Raw genomic sequence first — 20,731 nt, forward strand, 5'->3', positions numbered from 1 at the left:
ACGGCTCCTCGACAAAAACAAATGGCTGCGCACACTTTCAGTTCACTTCCAAAGATAAAAGTTAAGAGTTAAGTTATTTTAAGAGTCAAGAGATTTTCAGTTGGATGGGAATTCCCACAAAAATGTTCCAGGACAAAAAATAAAACTCTTTCTATTAACAGGCTGTAGTGTAGACATGACGGAGACGTTAGGACGAGAAGGCATGAACACCGAGAGAGACGAGTACGACGACACACACACACACACACACACACACACATACACACACACACACATGCGCACACGCACGCACACAACCACAAATACACCCCTATTATATAGTCATTAAAGTATAATGATGGAGAGGGCTCTTAGCTATGAAACCTGCATTAAATTACACTCTCTCTCTCTCTCTATAGTGCGCACACACGCACACACGCACACACACGCACACACGCACACACACACACACACGCACACGCACACACACACTGTGGTAAACCTGGGTGCCAAAGCCTGCAGCAAAGCTCAAAAAGCTTTCTCCCTCATTCTCTTTCCATGTCTCTCCACCTCTCTCTCTCTCTGACTTTCACTTTAGTATGCAGTTTACAACAATGGAAGAAGACGCAGGAGCCAACAGAAGCCGGCCATTGTTTGATTCCAGCTGTGTGGGTGAGAGAAGGGTGTGTGTGTGTGTGTGTGTGTGTGTGTGTGTGTGTGTGTGTGTGTGTGAGGGCAGAGACAGTAAGTTGCTCATGCTGACCATGCAAAAGAGAAATCCATGCAGCAAGTGTGTGTGAAGGCAGAAGACGGGGCAGCCTGCAGTGACAGCGATGGTGGAAGAGTTTGTGTGTGTGTGCGTGTGTGTGTGTGTGTGTGTGTGTGTGTGTGTGTGTGTGCGCGTGAGTGTGTGTTACGACAAGGACAACTGGAAGGCGAGTGAGGAGACGAGCACACAGCTTGCTGCCTCTTGCAGCAGTTGGTCCTCGGCTCAGCAAACACAAACGCTGTGTCGCTGCGCCGGACACCGGGGTGAGGAAAATAAAGCAGTGTAAACAAAAGTCCCGTGGAGACAGTGTGTGTGTGTGTGTGTGTGTGTGTGTGTGTGTGTGTGTGTGTGTGTGTGTGTGTGTGTGTGTGTGTGTGTGTGTGTGTGAAAGAGAGAGAGTAGAGTAAAGACAGAGTGTGAACACACACTGCGTATACTACATATATAAATATACATATGTGCATGCAGCTGTATCTTTGCACAACCCCCTGCTTGGAACAATAACTATGTGAGTGTGTGTGTGTGTGTGTGTGTGTGTGTGTGTGTGTGTTATCGCCGTCTCAGCATGTGGCTCGTTTTTCCGCAGACTCTTAGCTCCAGCTCTGACTAATGCTGCAGCCCCACCAGAATTACTCACTATCATCATCACACACACACACACACACACACACACACACACACACACACTAGTAGAAAATGTACTACACTTTTACTGGCGGCTGCAAGAACACGTGCACGTGCACACGCACATCTTTGAAGTGTTTGCTCACACAAATACAGTTTAATTTCAGAAGAAGAAGAGGATATGATATTCTGTACACGCGATGCGTTTGTGATCCGTTCTCTGTAGAGAGCGACCGGTGAAAGTTCTCTCCTTCTCTTCTGGAACGGACCGGATCTCTCTCTGTCAGACAGCAGGGCTCCCAATTGATTGATTAACCCGATTATTGATTATTTAATCTGTAAAATTTCATTTTCCTAAAGTCTGATGTGCTTTTAAAGGGTAACTTTGGTATTTTCCCATGTATTTGTGTCTTACTGACTAACGGGGACGAGTGTTTCCATTGATCCAGTGTTGAAGGAGAAAGCTGCAGACGTCATGGCGACAGCGAGCACCTTCAGTGGACGAACATTGACGGTGACGAGTCGCCCCGAGCGATTACGTTGCAGCTTCGGCGGCTGCAGCGTTCTCCTTCAACACCGGACCAACTTCAACACTGTCGTCACAAAAAGTCACTGAAACACAAACAAATGAATTGAATTTGTCTGAACAGTCTAAACCAGATATTCAGTTTGTCATTTAAAACAAAGATAAAGAGAAACTGAAACGATGTAATGTTTGAACTTTGTGACTTAAAATATGAATCATTTCAGCTCTACTGCAAAGATTAAATAACACTATCCTGTAATTGCAAAGTAAATGTACACAGTTCTGTTTTGCATGACAGGACCTCACAGAGGGGGAAAGAGAGAGAAAACTGCACACTCAGCATTAAACGTCGTAGAGTTCAGTACGATCAGTGAAGTGTTCAGTCGGGTCGGGGATCGTTTGGGTTTTTTCCGATACCGGTGCTAAAACGATACTTTTAAAACTATACCGGTGCCTGAACCGATACTTTTTTCTTCAAATTGAACACTATATTAACTGTTAAAGTATACTATGAATATTAATAAATACTAAACACTTGGCTTCAAACTACAGCTTCAAACTTTTTAACTTCAAACTATGAACAATATATTAACTGTTAACAGTTTACAGCATACTTAAATAAATATAAATAAATACAAAACACACACACACTCTTTACACACACTACAGCTTCAAACTTCAGCAATTCTTTTGCAGAAATATGAGCATATTTGCCTTATACGATATTTGCAAAATACGACACCTATTTATTTTACCAGTTGGTGGCGGTAATGCGCCAATTCATCGTTTGCCAACCGCCTCCACACCTCAAAGAAGAAGAAGGTTTCGCGTGCCGGATGTTGTGCTTGTTATGAGCGGCAGTGCTAAGTACCCGGATGTTGATGGGGTTAGTAGCCTGCCAGCCGTTTGACAGATCGTTTTTATTTATTTTTTAATAAATCATGGCCGAAGCTTCGCCAGAATGATGGAGGGGTTTGTTTCTAAGCGCACACGGCTCGTCCGGTTGTAATAATACTGTGAGTGCGGAGCGGAGGACCGAGGTTATCGTTAGCTGCTGCCAGGACGGAGTCATCAGAGTGGTGTGAAAAAAGTATCTCAATCGGCTCAGGCACCGAAAGGAAGCACCGAAATCTGCGTTGCGTTTCGGTCCGGTAGATACCGGTCGTATAGGTACCGGTGCCATACCGGCACCGGGTTTCGGTGCCCAACCCTAGCGTTCAAGCAGGAGGAGAAGAAACAAATATAGTCGAGAGGACTCGGACGATAGGCTGTTAAATCCATTGTGACACGGTGACAATGGAGGACGAAATTAAGACGATGAAGCGCATTTCATCAGGGAGTCAAGTTCCCATCGTTCCTCGTGAGATGCGGAGAACAAAGAAAGCTGAGATGTTTGACAGACTCGCTCTCCCTCCAACCCGACAGGCCGGTTGCATCCTGAAAGAAGCACTCAAAACTGTGCTAAGCCCTCGCTTGTCCCGAGGTCAGCAATTATCCCCGTTTCTCTTTGATGGCGTGTGAATAAAACATTAGCCGTCTTTATCCGGCTAACGAGCTAAAGCGCCGACGCAAACCGTTCAATCTTGACCAGGCTGCTCGGGGATAATGAGAGCCATGATGCACAGAGAAGAGAGGCGGAGGCCGGTCACCCCCAACCAAACCCGAGCACTCTGAGAGCTCCATTCCTCCGCTCTCGTAAAGATGCCGCACTAAAGGTGGCGAACGCAGCTGTGCAGCTTCATTCAGCGCGTGTATTATTAACACACCGGTGATGATCAACAAATGGCCACCGTGCAGTATTGCCTTAATAGGCCGATCTGCGATCGCAGTGTCCAGCTTCTAAATATAAGTCAGCTACTGTGGCCTTCACGCGCCAAATATGGCCCGGCTCTCCGAGCCTGGAAGCCCACGTGAAGAGCAGGCCGCCGCGCTGCGACTCCACTTCCACCCTTTTGGGTGACGACCAAGCGTGCTAGAGGATACGGGCCGAGTCCAAAAACCTTTGGCTGCTAGGCGACAAAACTGGACGAAACCACAACAGCAGCAGGACGTTCTCTCCACAACAGTGAAATATATACTTCTACTCTCTCTTTTGGAGCACAACAACAGCTCCTTTCCCCTCCTTTCTCTTAGATGGGGAGTCAAACAGTGGCTGCTTGGCAGTAATTATCTGTGCTAAAGGTTAAATGGAAATGACTCCCTGGAATACAGCGCTGACATGCAGCGACACGGCGCTCCACATGGACAGAGGAGGACGTGTTCCAGCAGATGCATGTCAAACACGCAACCCCTACAAACAGAGAAAACACCACATTATGAATGAATTTATAGGAGCATATAATTTAGGACGTATGAATCGAAAAGGCCTCGCCCACCCTATGTTTAATTACATAGCAACACACCAACACACGCCGGTGCCAGGAAACCGATCGCGGCACCGCTAGATCGCAGCGAGGGTGACTCATATGTTCTGGTGTGTTTCTATCTCGGGTTGCCTCCTCCCTCCCGCTCTCTTTAATACCGGTTTTCCACTGCTGCCCTGCCAGCTAACAGCTATGGAGCGACGGGGGCTTACAGGGTGAGCCTCTCTGTAAAAAAAGGGCAGGACGGCAGAGAGGCCGATGACGAACAACGGTGCGTTTATTGTAAGAGGAGAATGATAAACAAGAAAGAAGGAAGGGGCAAAGAACAAGGGAGGGACGGAGAAGACGAGAAATATGAGAAGATGCCAGGAAGACAGTGAAAAGGAAAGACGGCTGGAAAATAAAGACAACAGAGGAGGAGAGGATAATGAATTGAGAGGAGAGCACTCAGTGGGGAGGAGGAGAGAAAGTTAGTTTTCCCACCAAAATGACCCCCCGGGGGGAATAGGGCCTTTACAACAGCAAGCTACTGTCTCCATTCATCAAGAGGGGGGCGAGTCAAACAGCTAGTCAATGTGTTCTGACAACCACACACACACACACACAGTGGCTTTGTCTCTGTGTACACACACACACAAAGCAACACTTTCCCACAAATATGCATATGCATTCATGAGCAAATTCTTTTGCACTGACCGACTCTCTCTGTCTCTCTCGGTCGTGTGCATGCCCGGTTGTGAGGACACTTACTGACAGAATGCATTCTCACCCGTGACCTAATTCTAACCTGAACGCTAAAACAAAGTCGAAAAAAGTGATGAGCAGCTAAAACATCCTCACTTTCAAAAAATGTCCTCACAAGGTGAAAAAATTTAAGTGGTCCTCATAAAGATATATGTACAGGTACACACACACACACACACAGTGGCTTTCTCTCTCTTTCGCACACAAACAGAGAATAATTAGCTGCGAGTATCTCTCTTTTTAATCTGCATGCAAATACACTCAAAATATTCACAAAGCCAAAGGAATATGCAACACATGCTTTTCAGGCCCGCATGTAAAAAAATAAATAAAATTTAAAAAAACACGAAAAAATATCCACCGTATTTGTTCTCAAATTTACAAACTAACATCACACACACACGCGCATGCACACGCACACACACACACACACACAGCTGGATTTTCCTTTTTCCGAGAACCAAAGTACAAAAGATTTTCAGCGAACGTCAGTTATTTCCAGGAACGAAAGAGGGGAAAGAAAGGAAGTGAAGTGAGCTCGCCTGCCAGAAAGCCCATCAGCCAATCAGCTAATTACGCTGGTAAATTGCGGTAATTAGGCTGTGGAGAGTACTCATCTGTTGGCCAGAAACCCCCGATCCAGCGGCCACTTCCATTAATAACAGCAGACGGCCACAGACCCAGCAGCACCTGCATACAGATGCTCCACCTCTTCAGCTGAGTTATCGCTGCGCTGTCGTCACTTCGCCCCTCGGCGGAGGACTTGATTAGAAAAATACAAAAAGGCTTTTCCTTCCCAGCTCTGTAGGTAGTGTGTAGCTGGAGCACAGCTTCCAAACATTTTCATTTATTCCAAGGCTGAAGAGTTCTTAAAAACATCACTCAAATGCTCAAACAAGGTTAACCGGCCACGAACGCATCAGAACTCGAATCAGAAAACTTGCCTCCATCAAAAAGAATAGGAAATAATTTGGCATTCTTGTCGATAACTGGGTAGAAAAGTGAATGGGCAGGCGGTCTGTCACGGCGCTGCAGACCTCTCACACTCCGGCACATTTGCATAAGAACAGACCGTGAGTGTGAGCGCTACGCCGAGCACAAACTATTGATTTGGCCTTTCGCTCCACAACCTTGAGCGCCGACCTTCCAAAAACCTGAGGGGGGAGGACCGGCGGGTGGACTCACATCTAAAGACAAGGGGAAGGATGGCGGATGCTGGGGGAGGGAGGGGGGAGTGTTGAAATTTGTAATGGAGGAGAGAGCAGCAATGCAAGGGGGAGCGGAGAGCAGCGCTGGAATTAGAAACGGAGGAGGAAGTAAACAAACTCTCTGAGGTTGTGGATATCGAGCGGACGGTCGGAGAGCGAAGGAGGAAGGAGGTGTTCGGTCCTTCATGAGGACAGTTCAACAGGAGGAACCAGAGGAGGCTGGTCCTCCTTTATTCTTGAGAGATCGCCATCTTGGAATAAGACCGTCTCCATCTTGTTCTTTTTGCAACCGATAAACAGAAGTGACCATATCTGGACTGAGGAGGAGAGACGTAGAGATGCCGTCTACGTCTCTGGTAGAGACCCGTCAATCACCGTGTAGTCCCGCCCTAAAGCATCCCCTGCTTTATGGTCTGTGTGACTCTAAATGGACCATAATGTACTAAATGAACATCATGCTGTATTGAAGAAGACTTGAAACTAGAGATTGAGACATAAACTCATGTTTACAATGTTTACTGAGGTAATAAATCAAGAGAGAAGTAGAGTCATTTTCTCATAGACTTCCATACAACCAGAGGAGTCGCCCCCTGGTGGCCACTAGAGAGAATGCATCTTTAACACATGAAGCAGTGTGACAGAACAGCTTCAGCCTGAGGGACGAATGGAGAGTGGAGAGGAAGAGGTGATGAAGAGTGAGAGGAAGATGAGCAACAGGATTAAAAATAAAGAAAGAAGTGATGGAGAAGGACAAGGAAGAAAGAGGAGGAGGAGGTGACTGCAGAAGGAGGACAGACGAGGAGAGGAACCAGCAGAGAGGAGAGCCGAAACTAAAAAGAGCCAAAACTCAATAAATAATGCTTACATTACAAAACATAACCTCCACAAACAACTTTATATTTCAATCTCCACAAGCTCGGACAAGCAGGGCAGCCGACCCGACGGGTCGTGCCTCAACTGTCGCAAGAGATAAACGTCCGTCCCTTTAAACCCTAACCCTGAACACACGAGGCGCCTGCTGGGCGGCAGGAAGCCACCCAGAGTCAGCCCCGCTCCGTCGTCTGAGAAAAAACATGAAGATTAATGAAAAACTAAACAGCGGTTCGTACCGAGAATGAAATCTAACGTTTTGGAGAAAAATGAAACTGCAGCTGTGAAATAAGACGACACAAAAGTATTTAGATGAGCGGTGCAATGGATCATAACACACGGATCGGATCAGCACAAAAGAAAAGAGGCAGCAAATCAAACTTTTAATGATCCCTGATCACGTATTCTAAATGTTATCTCGGTACTTTGTTATTGTCATCTACAGTGTTTCTTTCTTCATAAAAACACACAGTTCAAAGTATAATAATGTACTTCCAGCTCATAATTCATCTCTAATATCTGTTTTATATTCATGTGAAAACATCTCCTTCAAACTACTGGATTTATTAAAGTTCATCACCAAAACTACATTTTACAGATGACATGTGAACACATCATGATAACGTTATAATGAACCTTCAGCCAGTACTCATGTTCACTGAGCAGAGCCTGAAGGCATCATAATGTAACTGAAGTGAACATCCCGTTGGTTAGCCGTTAGCGGTGCTGCTAACGTTACTAGCTCTCCCCTGTTGGTTAGCCGTTAGCGGTGCTGCTAACGTTACTAGCTCTCCTCCTGTTGGTTAGCCGTTAGCGGTGCTGCTAACGTTACTAGCTCTCCTCCTGTTGGTTAGCCGTTAGCGGTGCTGCTAACGTTACTAGCTCTCCTCCTGTTGGTTAGCCGTTAGCGGTGCTGCTAACGTTACTAGCTCTCCTCCTGTTGGTTAGCCGTTAGCGGTGCTGCTAACGTTACTAGCTCTCCCCTGTTGGTTAGCCGTTAGCGGTGCTGCTAACGTTACTAGCTCTCCTCCTGTTGGTCTAAACACTGATTGGTTGTTTACAATGAAACATGATCAGCGATCAGAGACTAGAAACACATGTTCTACTGAGTCAGGACAACTTTATTTACACTTTGATGGTTAATGATAAACTGTGAGGGGGATCAGCACCTCTACTTTAGACCTCTTTGAATCCTTTTACTTTTTCATAAATCCATTTCTACGATGAGCTTCCTGCCTCATGTGAAGGTTTTTTATCGGTGCAGTGCGAGTATATTTTTATGCAGCTCATCACTGCGGGAACTTGAGTGTTACGACCTGATTTGACAGGAGTGGAAGAAAGGAGCGAGGGAGGAGTGGGTGAGGAGGGAGGGGGGAGGGAGGGCCGGGACTTAAAAGCAAAAGAGAGGAAGTTCAGTGGCAGGATATGAAAGGCTGGACTGTGATGGAGGGACAGAGAGGAAGAGGAGACGAGAGAAGACCGGTGTGATGAAGACAAAAAAAATAGGAGAGGAGCAGCAGGGTGAGATAGAGAAGGTGAGAGCGATGTCTGGTGAGAGATGGAGGACAGGAAGGAAGGGAGTGTACAATATTAAAGGTTTAACCTGAAGGAGCGAGAGAAAGAGAGGGAGAGAGAGAGAGCAAGAGAGAGAGAAGGGAGGAAAGGAAGGATGGAGGGACCACATTCAGGGTGAGAGAGCAAGCAAATGTAGACAAAGTGTGTTTGGAGCAAAGATGGAGACGGATGTGTTTAAAGTCTGAGTGTGGAGAGAGGAAGAGGGGAGAGAATGAGGATGGATAGGTGGGGGAGGGGGGGAGGGAGGGATAAGAAACAGAGGGAGTAGGGAGAAGAAGAGAAGAGGAGAGGGTAATGCTACTAAAGCCCCCGATTCACATACGAGGCGACATATATTATGGAAAATTGGCCATTGCGGAAAATTCTGTGCAATTAGAAGAAGTGCAAATTGCCGTGAATGGCTCTGAAATATGTTTCCTCGGGGCCGGTCCTGAGCGATGGCCGCCGTCTCATATTCTTCTCTCTGATTGTTCTCGGAGTTGATCTGGAGTCGACCCGCTCGCTGAGGCTGAAGCAACTGTAGGCCGAAATCTTTGTATTTGAGAGGCTGGAAATAGTATTTTCTGTCATTTTTTGCATGAAACATGTACTGAAACAATTGATTATTATTATTATTTTTCTGCCAATGAAGTACTTGGTTAGTCAACTAACCGTTGCAGCTCGATACTTGACATTGTTTTATCAGCTCGATACTTTGTGTATGAATTGCTAAAAGAACGTGACTGATGACATGTTCCAGACCATAAAACATCACATTCTAGCCCATTTCCCAAAAAGTCTACTTGGGTTTCGGTTCTTGTGGTTTTGGAACAGTTTGTACGTACCTTTGTGTGTAACAGGAAGCTAAACCTCAGTGGGGTCTAACTGAGCACAAACAATAAGGAAGCCAAAGTAAAACACGGATAATGTTCAAACTTCAGACACATGAGCTGACAGAGGAACAAAGCTGGACTCACCTTGACGATATCGCCCAGGTAAACATCCTCCATCTTGTTCGGCACCGTCATCTGGAAGATCCGACCCACGACCGCCGAGGAGTCTGGAAAGGCGGTGGTGGGCGCGGCCGAGGTCTGCTCCGTCGCCGCGGCCTCTCCGGTCTCCAACGCCCGGATGTCTTCCGTCACTTCCCTGAAGTCCCGGAGGAGCGAGGAGCTCATGGAGGCCTCCAGGTCTCCCCCTCTGCCCTCCCTGCCTCCCTCCATCAGCACCATCTCGTCGGCCAGCGCGTCGATCTCCACGTCGGCGCGGGCCGACGGAGGGAGGAGGCCCGCCGCGGCCAGCAGCAGGCCCAGCAGCAGGGCTCTAGTCCTGGGTAGTCTCACGTCGAGGCCCCTGCTCGCCCCGACGCGTCCCACACTCACTCTGTTGCGCATTCTTTTCCTTCTCGCCGGTCAATGATGCAGAAAAAAATAAAGTAAAAATGAGGATGTCCAAGTGGGAGGGGGGGACTTAGGGGGGAGCATGCACCCCCGACAGATAGAGCAAATCCCTCCTTTTCAAATGGCCCTCCCTCCTCTCTCTCCCTCCTCTCCTGTTTGTCCGCCTGGCGCCGCGGCAAGAATCTGTCCTCCTCTTCCTCTTCCTCCTCCCTTGGCTTTATTCTTCCTCTTCCCCTTTCGGCCTTTTGTGCTGAACCCCTCAGACGTTTAGAGGTCCCACTGTGCCGAGCACCTTAAGAGATCTGTTTGGAGACACACAAAGACAGAAGGCATGGTTAGGGGGGACGCTTTAAGAGCCGGGGGGGTGGGGTGGGGTGGGGTGGAGGGGGACATCCAGCTCCTGACCACTTCAGTCTCGTCACAAACCCCCAAAAAAACTGACTTAAAAGCGGTTCGCACTGAATCAAAAGTCAATCCTCTCGATAACTTCAGCCCCTTAAAGTGATTCGTGCCACAGAAATGTCGATGGAGATCCGTCATGAAGACGGGGGGGGACGGGGGACGGGGGTAATGTTAAGGCTGCTGAGTAATCTGATTAGTTCTTACAACAATTCTGTCTCGTTCGTCCCTCTCTCTCACAAGCTTGTCCTTTCTAAACAGCTCATCGATGGGTCATTGAGGACGCATTGAGCCCGATGGAGGGGGGGGGGGGGGGTAGGAGACAGTGAAAGAGATGTGATGGAGAGAGGGAGAGGGAGAAAGAGAGAGGGAGAGAAATAGATAGATAGAGGGGGAGAGAGGTGATATACGGTGGGACTTTGGATCAGCCAACAATGCAGAAACCCAGTCAAAAGCTTTCTTGGAACCGCTAATGAATGCATGCCTTCTCTATTGTGAGAGGGGTCAGGCTGAGTGTGTGTAGGTGTGTGTGTGTGTGTGTGTGTGTGTGTGTGTGTGAGTGGGGAGCATGTGCTGGTGTGCGAGATTGTGTTTGCGTCCATTGTGGACTGGAGTTTGTTATTCATGCAGCTCTTTCATGGAGGAGAGGATCCCCTCCTGCGCAAGTGTGTGTGTGTGTGTGTGTGTGTGTGTGTGTGTGTGTGTGTGTGTGTGTGTCACAAATGATTTCCCCCCCCCCCTGAGGGGCTTTTCGTTCAGGAGAGAAAGAGATGGAACTCCCCGGCAACAACAACACGAGGCTTCCCAGGTAGCTTTGACTCACAAACCGACCCGGCGTCTGTAGCTCCGCGCTCCACCTTTACTCTTTAATCACGCCGGCGGTCGCTCCCCCCGCTGTTTACAAAGGAGTCGACTTCAGGAAGCACAGCTTTTCTTCGCTCTACAACTTTTATCACTTCTATCTATTTGCCAAAGTCGAGATTTCTTCATAAATCCCTTTTGTAGTTTACCTTTCATTGGAATTATCTCGCGCACTATATTTAGGAGCGTTAAAAGTTCTCTGGAAAAGCAGTTCACCGGGTGCCATGGCGACACCTTTTGTGACCGTGTGACTCTCTCTTCCCATTGGTCGAGGATCTTTTTTAGAGCCTCTCGCTGCCCTGCAATTACTGCAGAGATTTATGTTGGGGGGGGGGGGGGCTGTGAGAGCGGGGAGAGAAATTAAAAGGCATTTAAATCTTAACTTTGAATCTATTTTCACCAGACGAAGAAAAGCCTTTCCTTCTTTTCTTGTGATGAAAGATGTTTTAGGAACTGACAACAATCCTCAAACAGTGAAGTCACGCCGCGTTTGTCCCGACTCAGACTGAAGGAATGAATCTGGGTTCGCTGCTCAGAAACAAAGCGTCTTATAATCGGCTTCATGTTGTATTTGCTTCACAAAATATAAGAGGAATCAGTAAATGGCTGCACTGACAGGCTGGTGGAGCAGCGTCATGACTGACTCCAGAGGCCGTGGCTCACCAGAGAGCTTCACAGTAGCGCAACAGTACGGTCAATGCAGCGCTAACGCCTTGCTCCTCACTGTATTCATGCTAACTGAGGATCCTGGGGGGTCTTTTTGAGTCTTTTTTTTTTTTTGAGGCAACGTCGTGCAAAACAACACTGTGGGAAGTACCACACGTGTGTTTTATCCTCAGCCAGACTCACCGATGACCTAAACATACTTTCTTCTGGAGACTAGTGATGTCACGAGACCTGCGGTGCCAGGTCGATTCAGAAAACGCGACAGTACTCGTTTTTCTGAAGTACACCAGGTAACGTAGGTGCCGAGGATCAGGGCTCAATACGTACGTACGACAGAGCATTCCCCTGACGATGCTACATCGTGAACATCGAACCGCTGCTGGGGTTGGCCGGAGAAGAGCTAGTTATGGTTAGCCGTTAGCCGTTAGCAGCCGGTGGGCAGCACAGTCCACCTCGCTAAGTAACGGCGCTAACTGCTAACGTTTACGGAGGTTGCATTATGACACGTTCAAGCTCTTTTCAGTAAAAACATTGCATTGGGAGACGGTACATTTGAACAGTGTTCTGATGTGTTCAAATGGAATCTTGTAGAATTTAGTTTTGCGTGAGAAACTTGAGGTGAATCATCAGCAATTAATATAAAATGTTAAATGAAACCGCGAATCTTGGGATTTCACCGATATCGACGACTAAACTTCTGGTTTCCGGACATCCCTGCTGAACATTACACGCTAGCTGCTGCTCAGCGACACAAATAAAACACCCAGACACGACACCATCTCCACTATCGGGTTGCGAGGACGTCTTTTAATAAACACTGAACTCGACACTTGTCTTCCTCTGCGAGTGGACTCGGGACAGGGATTCAGGGGGAGGGGGAACGAGACACGAGGTCTAAAAGCAGATTGGAGATATTCTGTCATCAGCTAGAGCACAATGTGAAAACTGCTCTGTGAGATCTATAGTTAGCAGAGGGCGCATGCATTTCCTATTTGGTGTTTAATAACAGGGTGGGCCGGGGGCAGTGATACGCCTCGTTACGCTCCAACCATTGCAGCTCAAGAACATGTCGTGATAATTGGAAAGGATGATACCGAACCCTTTTAGAGTAACAATCAGGGCTACCGTTGCAAATAAAAGCCATTGTACCTGTGAAGGGGATCTGGTGTAGCGCTGGGTGGTATCCTGAGACTTTAATGCCATCACTGAGGGTATGATGAAAAGGAGGTGATGTGCGTGGAGGACGCGGGACGGGAGCTTTGAAGGCACCGAAAGGTAAAAGAAAAAAAAGGAGGAAGAAGAAGAAGCTGTATCCACGGTGGAAAGGGATCCAGGTATCAAACGTGCACACACACACACACACACACACACACACAGTTCCTGACTTGTGAGAAAGGCTCTGAGGACTTTGCATGAAGCAGACACCAGAGGGGCTGATGAAAACCAGAACAGAGTACCTGCCACCGCTGACCGAGGACAGACAGGAGACACAGAGCATCCTGGAACTGAAGAATCAGTGTCCCATCGGAGAGATCTCGTCTAGGACGAGTGGCACTTAAAGTCCACTCCTCCCTCGCTTCCACTCTTCCTCCCCTCTCTCTCTCCTGCTGTCACCTTTCAACCCCCCCCCCCCCCCCCAAAGTTGCAGCTGACGCCTCTATTATTGGCCACCGACGGGGGGAGGGAGAGGGAGGGGCTTCTTAAAATGGTCACATTCGTTTGGGGGAAGTTCCCAGACTGACAGGTGACACTGACGCCGCTACGCTACTATCACACACATTATATATATATCTCATCCAGGGAGAGTGAGATTATGCTTCCGGCGTGAGCATGTAGGACGTCTGCTTTGTTCTTTTACACACACACAGAGAGAGAGAGAGAGAGAGAGAGAGAGAGAGAGAGAGACTTTGTGATCACTGAGATCTGCAGCAGCATCGTAAACCTGCGACCTCCGTGTTGAACAATCACTGGAACCGCTGCGCTCCACGTTGAGCTGATTGCCAGTTTGCAATTTTTGCACCAGTTTGCAACCGTTTTGGGGATTTGGCAACCAATTCTTGGCCGATGGTGGCCATCAGCGGCAACAACTTTTAAATATGAAGTAGAATCGGGATCGAAAACAGGAGAACGTACAGCCAGAAGTAAAGGCATTGTAATTATTTGTTGCATTAGTGATATTTAAAGATTGCCGTTCCAGTCACAACCAGAACACGCTGCAGCTGCGTTGGCGCTTTAAGTCGCCTGTTCTGCTTGAGACGACGGTGAAGCAAAGGAAGCGGGTCCACGATGCGGTGAAAGGTCGTCACTGACTCTCAACATCACAAACGAACGTGCAAACTGATTAAAAAAAGAAGCAGAGGGAACGAAGAAACGAAAATGAAATTTGTGAAGTCTCCGGAGAAAATGATACCGTAGTTAACGACAAAGGACTTTGTTTGGTTTCTGTATTCAATGTTTTTTGATAAAGCTGTCGTATAACTGTGTAATATCTCAATTAATCAAAACACAAGGTGACTACAAAAATGGCAACCGTACTTTCACTTTCTGGAACCAAAAGCCAAACTGGCAACCACTTATTTAAAGTTAGTGTTGAGCATTGGTACCTTCAAACACATGAAAAAATGAAATATATTCACGTAACTTGGCTGCAGTTTAAAAAAGAAGATTCCAGCTGCTAAAGCCAGCGGAAGGCCATATGTGTGAACAGAAGGCGGTGAGGAGACGTCTGTGTGTGATGCCAAAGCTCAACCAGCTCAGCCTGAACCCAGAGAACCATGAACCACGCTCAGAGAGGAGAGGAGACAAGGAGAGGAAAGGAGACAAGGAGGGATGGGAGGAGATGAAAACACTCATTAAAAAAAGATGCAATGAAATTCTCAATTAAAGTCAAATGAATAATACTGAGGAGATGAGAGCAGAACAGAGGGAGTCAGAACTCCTTCAGGGAACAAAGGACTCGGATGTCAGCCGGAGGTAAGAAACAAACAGACATCTCGAGAAAAACAAGTCGGAACCCAGCCGGCACAACTCCCGCTGGAAGGTTCCGGGCCACTCCTTGAACGCACCAGCTGTGATGGAGATGGAGGAGTTGTGACAAGATAGTCAGCAGCAGATGTGAACCTGCCTCATAAAACACAGGGAGTTGAGGGGGGGGGGGGGGGGGGGGGGGCGTGAATACGACCCATTTAGAAAGCGAACGCGCCGCGTCAGGGTGCAGCATCCATTGATGTCCGTCCATGCTGGATGGTTGGGCACAGATGGAGAATTATGTAGAAGATATCGGAGCCTGTGAAAACTAAAACAAGCAGCACGGCGACACAATTTCAGAAGCTGATCTGAAGTCAATGTCGTGGGATTTAGCGAAAGGCCGAGCTGGTATTTGCATGTTGTGCCTTGTTCTCTGAGGACTCTTTCTCCAGGTCTGTTCTGCTTCAGTAGACGGTTGCATCCTCATTTTTTAAAAACATATTTGTTTGCAGAGGATCATTTGGGCGTGGATGCCAGTCTGATCTCCAGATGTCCAAAGACAGGGAAACTGTGCCCTGACATGCTGTGGGTGGGGCGGCGTTTCCGGACCTCCCAGCGTTCCCAAAAACACAGCGGGGGGGGGGGGGGGGGGGTGTATGCTAGAGTTACACAGGCGACCCGCGGCGACTGGGACGCCATTTATTATCTCCAAAAACAAGATCCTCATCTACCAAACAACCCTCTGGTAAAAAGAACCCAGAGTGTTTTACCGGAAGAAGGACAAAATATCCTTCTGTTGTTTCAACTGTGATGTTAGAAATGAATGGTGGACCTCAGGGACATGAAGGAGACGCAGCGACGCCCTGCTGTCTGACAATATTGTTCACATCCATGCGTCGGGTTTCCCCTGCCGGCCTTTGAGTCGCCCCGCGGGGCTCAGCGGGCTGCAAGTTCCTCGAAATGAGGATTTAATTTGAGGCGAAGCAAAAAAAAACACACAGACAAAATATTAAAAGTGAACCCGGCGAGGAGGAATCATGGGAATCATGGGAATTGCGGTTCTTTTGCGGACGCAGCCAAACGCACGTCCACTTTGATTAGAGTCCTGTTTTCTTTTTGGAACGTCGAAAGCATCAGCGCTTTCGCTTCGCTGGCTTAAAAGGCTTGTGTGTGTGTGTGTGTGTGTGTGTGTGTGTGTGTGTGTGTGTGTGTGTGTGTGTGTGTGTGTGTGTGTGTGTGTGCGTGTGTGAGAGAGAAGGCTAACAGCTCATAAGGGGGAAAGCGCCGCGATGCTTTGCGCATCTCAGTAGGCTGATTACAAACACTGCAGCCGCTGCAAAAAATGAAACATGAAAGAATTAACAGTCACAGAGCGGAAGAGAGAGAGAGAGAAAACAAGGGGGAGGAAATACAATTATTGTTAAAGAATGTGTCGGTAGCGTCAGTAATTAGATCTCACTCCAATTAGACTGCTGCAGTTGTGCTTTCTCCCCCCTCCCCCCCTCACTCTCTTTCTGTGTGTTGATCTTGAGATATCCTCAAACTGTTTTTCTTTTTACATAGTAGCAGAGTTCATGTGTTTGTCATTCACATATACATACATGTGCTGTGTGTGTGTGTGTGTGTGTGTGTGTGTGTGTGTGTGTGTGTGTGTGTGACCCACATGTAGACCTACTGGGACCACCAGCTAAGACTTGAGATACAGTGACAGCTGGGGGCAGCTGGGTCGTGTGTGTGAGCTGGGGACAGATGACAGAAAAAGACAGCCGGGCAACACGAGACACACACACACACACACACACACACACACACACACACTATCTTTAGACTGGTAAAGTCGGCAGTTGCTGTAAACTCATGGCGTGAAGTGAAAGTCTTCCTGTTTTGTAAGTCGCACGACAAAAAATTCCCACGGTGGTTTATTTAAAAAAACAAAACAATGGTGTGACCTCATCATTTCAACACAACAGACTCAGCTATTTTTAGGAGTGAGCTGTATTATTATCATATTGTGAGAGCGGTGTTCATAAATGGGGACAGGTGTTTCGGTTTAGATGAAACAACAGGACTCAGAAAAAAAGGTTTACGAAACGTCACATTCATTTTGAAATACCGCTTTACTTTTGACAGATTAATGCATTCCAGACAATGTGGACGAAGTAAATTTAGATTTCAGAGAGGCCTTGAACCCACTTCATCCTTCGGCTGAGGACGGAAGGCGATTCGGATTCTTTAAATCGGAACGTTGGTTACCTCAAACGCACTGAACTGAACCTCCAGCAATGATTCATTTTGGCTCCCGTCACATTTTATTCACTGAGGCCTCTTTGTGCTGCAGTATAAGAGTCCTGCAGCTCTATGGAAACCATCATGGCTAGAAGTAGAGAACTCAAACATCAGAACACAGTTATAATGCAATAAATCATAAAGAAAATGAAAAAGAAAATCTGATTTCTTTGAGACTATTTAACTCAAACTTACAGCCTCTGTGTTCACCTGTTGTTCACCTGTTGTTCCCCTATTGTTCTCCTGTTGTTCCCCTGTTGTTCCCCTGTTGTTCCTCTGTTGTTCACCTGTTGTTCACCTATTGTTCCTCTGTTGTTCCTCTGTTGTTCACCTGTTGTTCACCTGTTGTTCACCTGTTGTTCCTCTGTTGTTCCCCTGTTGTTCCCCTGTTGTACCCCTGTTGTTCCTCTGTTGTTCCTCTGTTGTTCCCCTGTTGTACCCCTGTTGTTCCTCTGTTGTTCCTCTGTTGTTCCTCTGTTGTTCACCTGTTGTTCACCTGTTGTTCCCCTATTGTTCACCTGTTGTTCCCCTGTTGTTCACCTGTTGTTCCCCTGTTGTTCACCTATTGTTCACCTATTGTTCACCTATTGTTCCTCTATTGTTCCTCTGTTGTTCACCTGTTGTTCACCTGTTGTTCACCTGTTGTTCACCTGTTGTTCACCTGTTGTTCACCTGTTGTTCACCTGTTGTTCACCTATTGTTCACCTGTTGTTCCCCTGTTGTTCCCCTGTTGTTCACCTATTGTTCAGGTGAACAATAGGTGAACAATAGGTGAACAATAGGTGAACAATAGGTTTGTACAGCTTCTGGCCAGGATACACGGTGTAAATTTGGCAATTTTTATCAAGAAAACATGCTTTTTCAAACCCGCCAGCGGGCTTCTTGGTTCAGAAACTGAAGTTCAATGCACCTGACTGATCACTCAAGCCTTCGGCAAACAGATGGAAGCCTCTTCGCTACGGAAAACAGCCGTCACTCAGGCACCTCAAAAGTCCAAAAAGTGCTAAATGTGACACGGAGATGCTTCGGTCACAGATGTGAGCAGCCGTAACGACAGTTACACACATCCAACAGACTTTCATTCCACTCTTCTGTTTTCAGTTACAAACCCATAAAAACAGCAGCTGAACTCTAAAACCACCAGCTTGATGTTCCTCCGCTGGCAGCTTTCACTTAGCTCCTGAAATGCAGACGCATCTCTCGTCTTCTCCTTCAAAGACCAACAGGACTAAAGTGGGTCAGCGTGATGAGACCAGTCTGCATCATATCTAGGTGTAACTCAACCCGTTCTTAACGTGATTGGCTGAAGGCTTTATCCGCCGTGCAAGAGTTGAGAAAAATCAACCTCATTTTGGAGAAAAAACATGTTGCGTTCTGTGTGACAGTTTGTATAAAAAAACATGTACACTGACATGTGAATTACTCTAACAGCCCCCCGGTGGGTAAAGGCCTTCACTGTCAAACAGCCGCAGACCAGCAATCAATCCCAGCATGTACTGATTGATGCCGTCAGCCTGTCAGTCTCACCTTCAGTGTGACCGAGTCGTTCATGAAAGCCAGCGAGTCGGTCCGTTCTTGTTACCAGAAGAGCTCATAATTCAGCCGGCCGGTATCGCCGATCTACTGTCTACCCCCCCGACAATTATTTTTATCGCGCGTTAACGCTTTTTTAAAATTTATTATACTTTTTTTTTTTTTTTTTAATTGAAAGACAAGAGACAATACATATACATAACAACAAGAGGATGACAAGAACAGTGGGACAAAGCCAGCAAACATCCTATCGTCAGACAGTCTCATGTTTATGGTTTTGCATTAGAGATATGATGTCCCTTCAGGGTTGCCGTAGAGAAAAGGCGACTTCCGCTGCTCTCCTGGAGACGACTGGACATCGCTAAAGTCAGCAGACACTCACATGTTAGTGCACCTATATGCTAAAATTCACCGTAAACGCATTTAAACGCACAGATCGGGAGCGAGCGAAGGAGTTTGAACGTTAGCGGAAACATTAACGTGAGACAACATCCGGTTTCTTCAGACGAACATCCGGTTTTCAGAATAAGATGCCAACAAAGTATGAATTATATTCACATTAAGTATGAAACCTGCAGCTCATGAACCAAATGTTATTGCCCTTTAGTTCATATAGCAGTACTTTTAAAATAAAAGTGCGCAATACACTACTTTATAATTCATTATTGAACTTTGCCATAACAATGCGATTAATCGCGATTAAATATTTTAATCGTTGCCCAGCACTAATATATATATATATATATATATAAATACAAATATATGTATATATATTATAAATATAAGAGGAAGTGACGAGAAGGAGGATGAGGAGGAGGAAGAGGGAGAGACGAGCAGGAAGGAGGAAGAGGGAGGAGGAAGGAGGAGGAAGAGGGAGCGACGAGGAGGAAGGAGGAGGAGGGAGTGAGGAGGAGGAAGAGAGTGCGTCAGATGGAAAGAGTGTGAATATCTGAGGACAACATGCTCTCATCTCCCTTTAGCGTGTTAGCACACAGACCGGCAGCTTCTCCCACAAAGCACCACTGCTCTCCAAACACAGCCTCGTCTCCGGGGACCGGAGGCAGCAAACACAAACACACTGCTGCACCGCGAGATAGCTCGCCGGCTCCCCTGCTCTCTCTCTGCCCCCCCCCCCCCTCGGGTAAGTGGTGACAGTCCTTTAAAGAGCAGTCCTGTACCTTCTGATAGCGCCGAGCAAACAATGCATGTATTGGCTATGCTAGCAGTCCCACTAGCGTCTCAGAAGAACGAAGCGGAGGAGAGGATGCTACGGGTGAATTAGCACACTTCAAAGAGGAAGTTTACCAGCCTCTCCCTTCCCCCCCCCCTCTCTGTACACAAACAAACTGAAAACAACAGAGCGATCACGTCTTTAGTCTTTACTTGAAAATTAAAGAGGAAAAAACACAGATTTGTTTCTTACGGATTTGCATTTTAATAATTCAATTATTTACAGACGGGCTCAGGATTCAAAAGAATTATCAGTGAGTAACAATACTGCTGCTCATGTTCAAATACTTTATGAATATGGTTGTGAAATGGGGGGGGGGGGGGGGGGGATGTTCAAACTGAATTCCCATCATTCCAGTGGAGCTCCAAACTGCTGGTTCAGGAGGAGCAGATCCACCTGATCTCCTCCTCCTCCTCCTCCTCCTCCTCCTCCTCCTCCTCCTCCTCCTAGAACTCATTTTGCAGGTCATGAAGACGTTTTTTCTCTTCTGGTATTTCTGTGGAGTCGTTGAGCGGCTCTCTGTTAGAGGAGCGTATCCGTCTCTTGACTGGCTGTGTGACCAGCTGGTAAACATGCACTTTTATAAGTTAGTAATTTCATGGTCTATTGTGTTGAATGTAATGTGATTCAGAGGATCATTCATAGATAACGTGACGATTCCCTGAAGACCCATGAGTTAAAACTTTTTGAGTCCTGATGTGTGTGTGTCTGTGTGCACGCCGTCCATTCGCCCTTGGAGAATGTTGCTTTA

The 20,731-nt window shown here is 47.1% G+C and overlaps 1 protein-coding gene across 4 annotated transcripts in view; it reads right to left on the bottom strand.

Annotated features, from left to right (window-relative positions):
- dag1 (dystroglycan 1) overlaps positions 1-20,731 on the bottom strand; it is a 42,542-nt gene that overhangs the window by 11,257 nt on the left and 10,554 nt on the right. For 2 of the 4 annotated variants that reach the window (XM_079265864.1, XM_079265866.1), the window contains one exon: positions 9,615-10,339. In XM_079265864.1, the coding sequence (XP_079121990.1) occupies positions 9,615-10,031 (417 nt within the window). In that variant the 5' untranslated portion in view covers positions 10,032-10,339. Of the gene's footprint in view, positions 1-9,614; positions 10,340-13,112; positions 13,221-13,420; positions 13,535-20,731 lie in introns of those variants that run through there. The other 2 variants (XM_079265865.1, XM_079265867.1) reach the window with 2 other exon arrangements.

The sequence above is a fragment of the Melanostigma gelatinosum genome (genome assembly GCF_949748355.1).
Source record: "Melanostigma gelatinosum genome assembly, chromosome: 3".
In the NCBI taxonomy this organism is placed as follows: Eukaryota; Metazoa; Chordata; class Actinopteri; order Perciformes; family Zoarcidae; genus Melanostigma; species Melanostigma gelatinosum.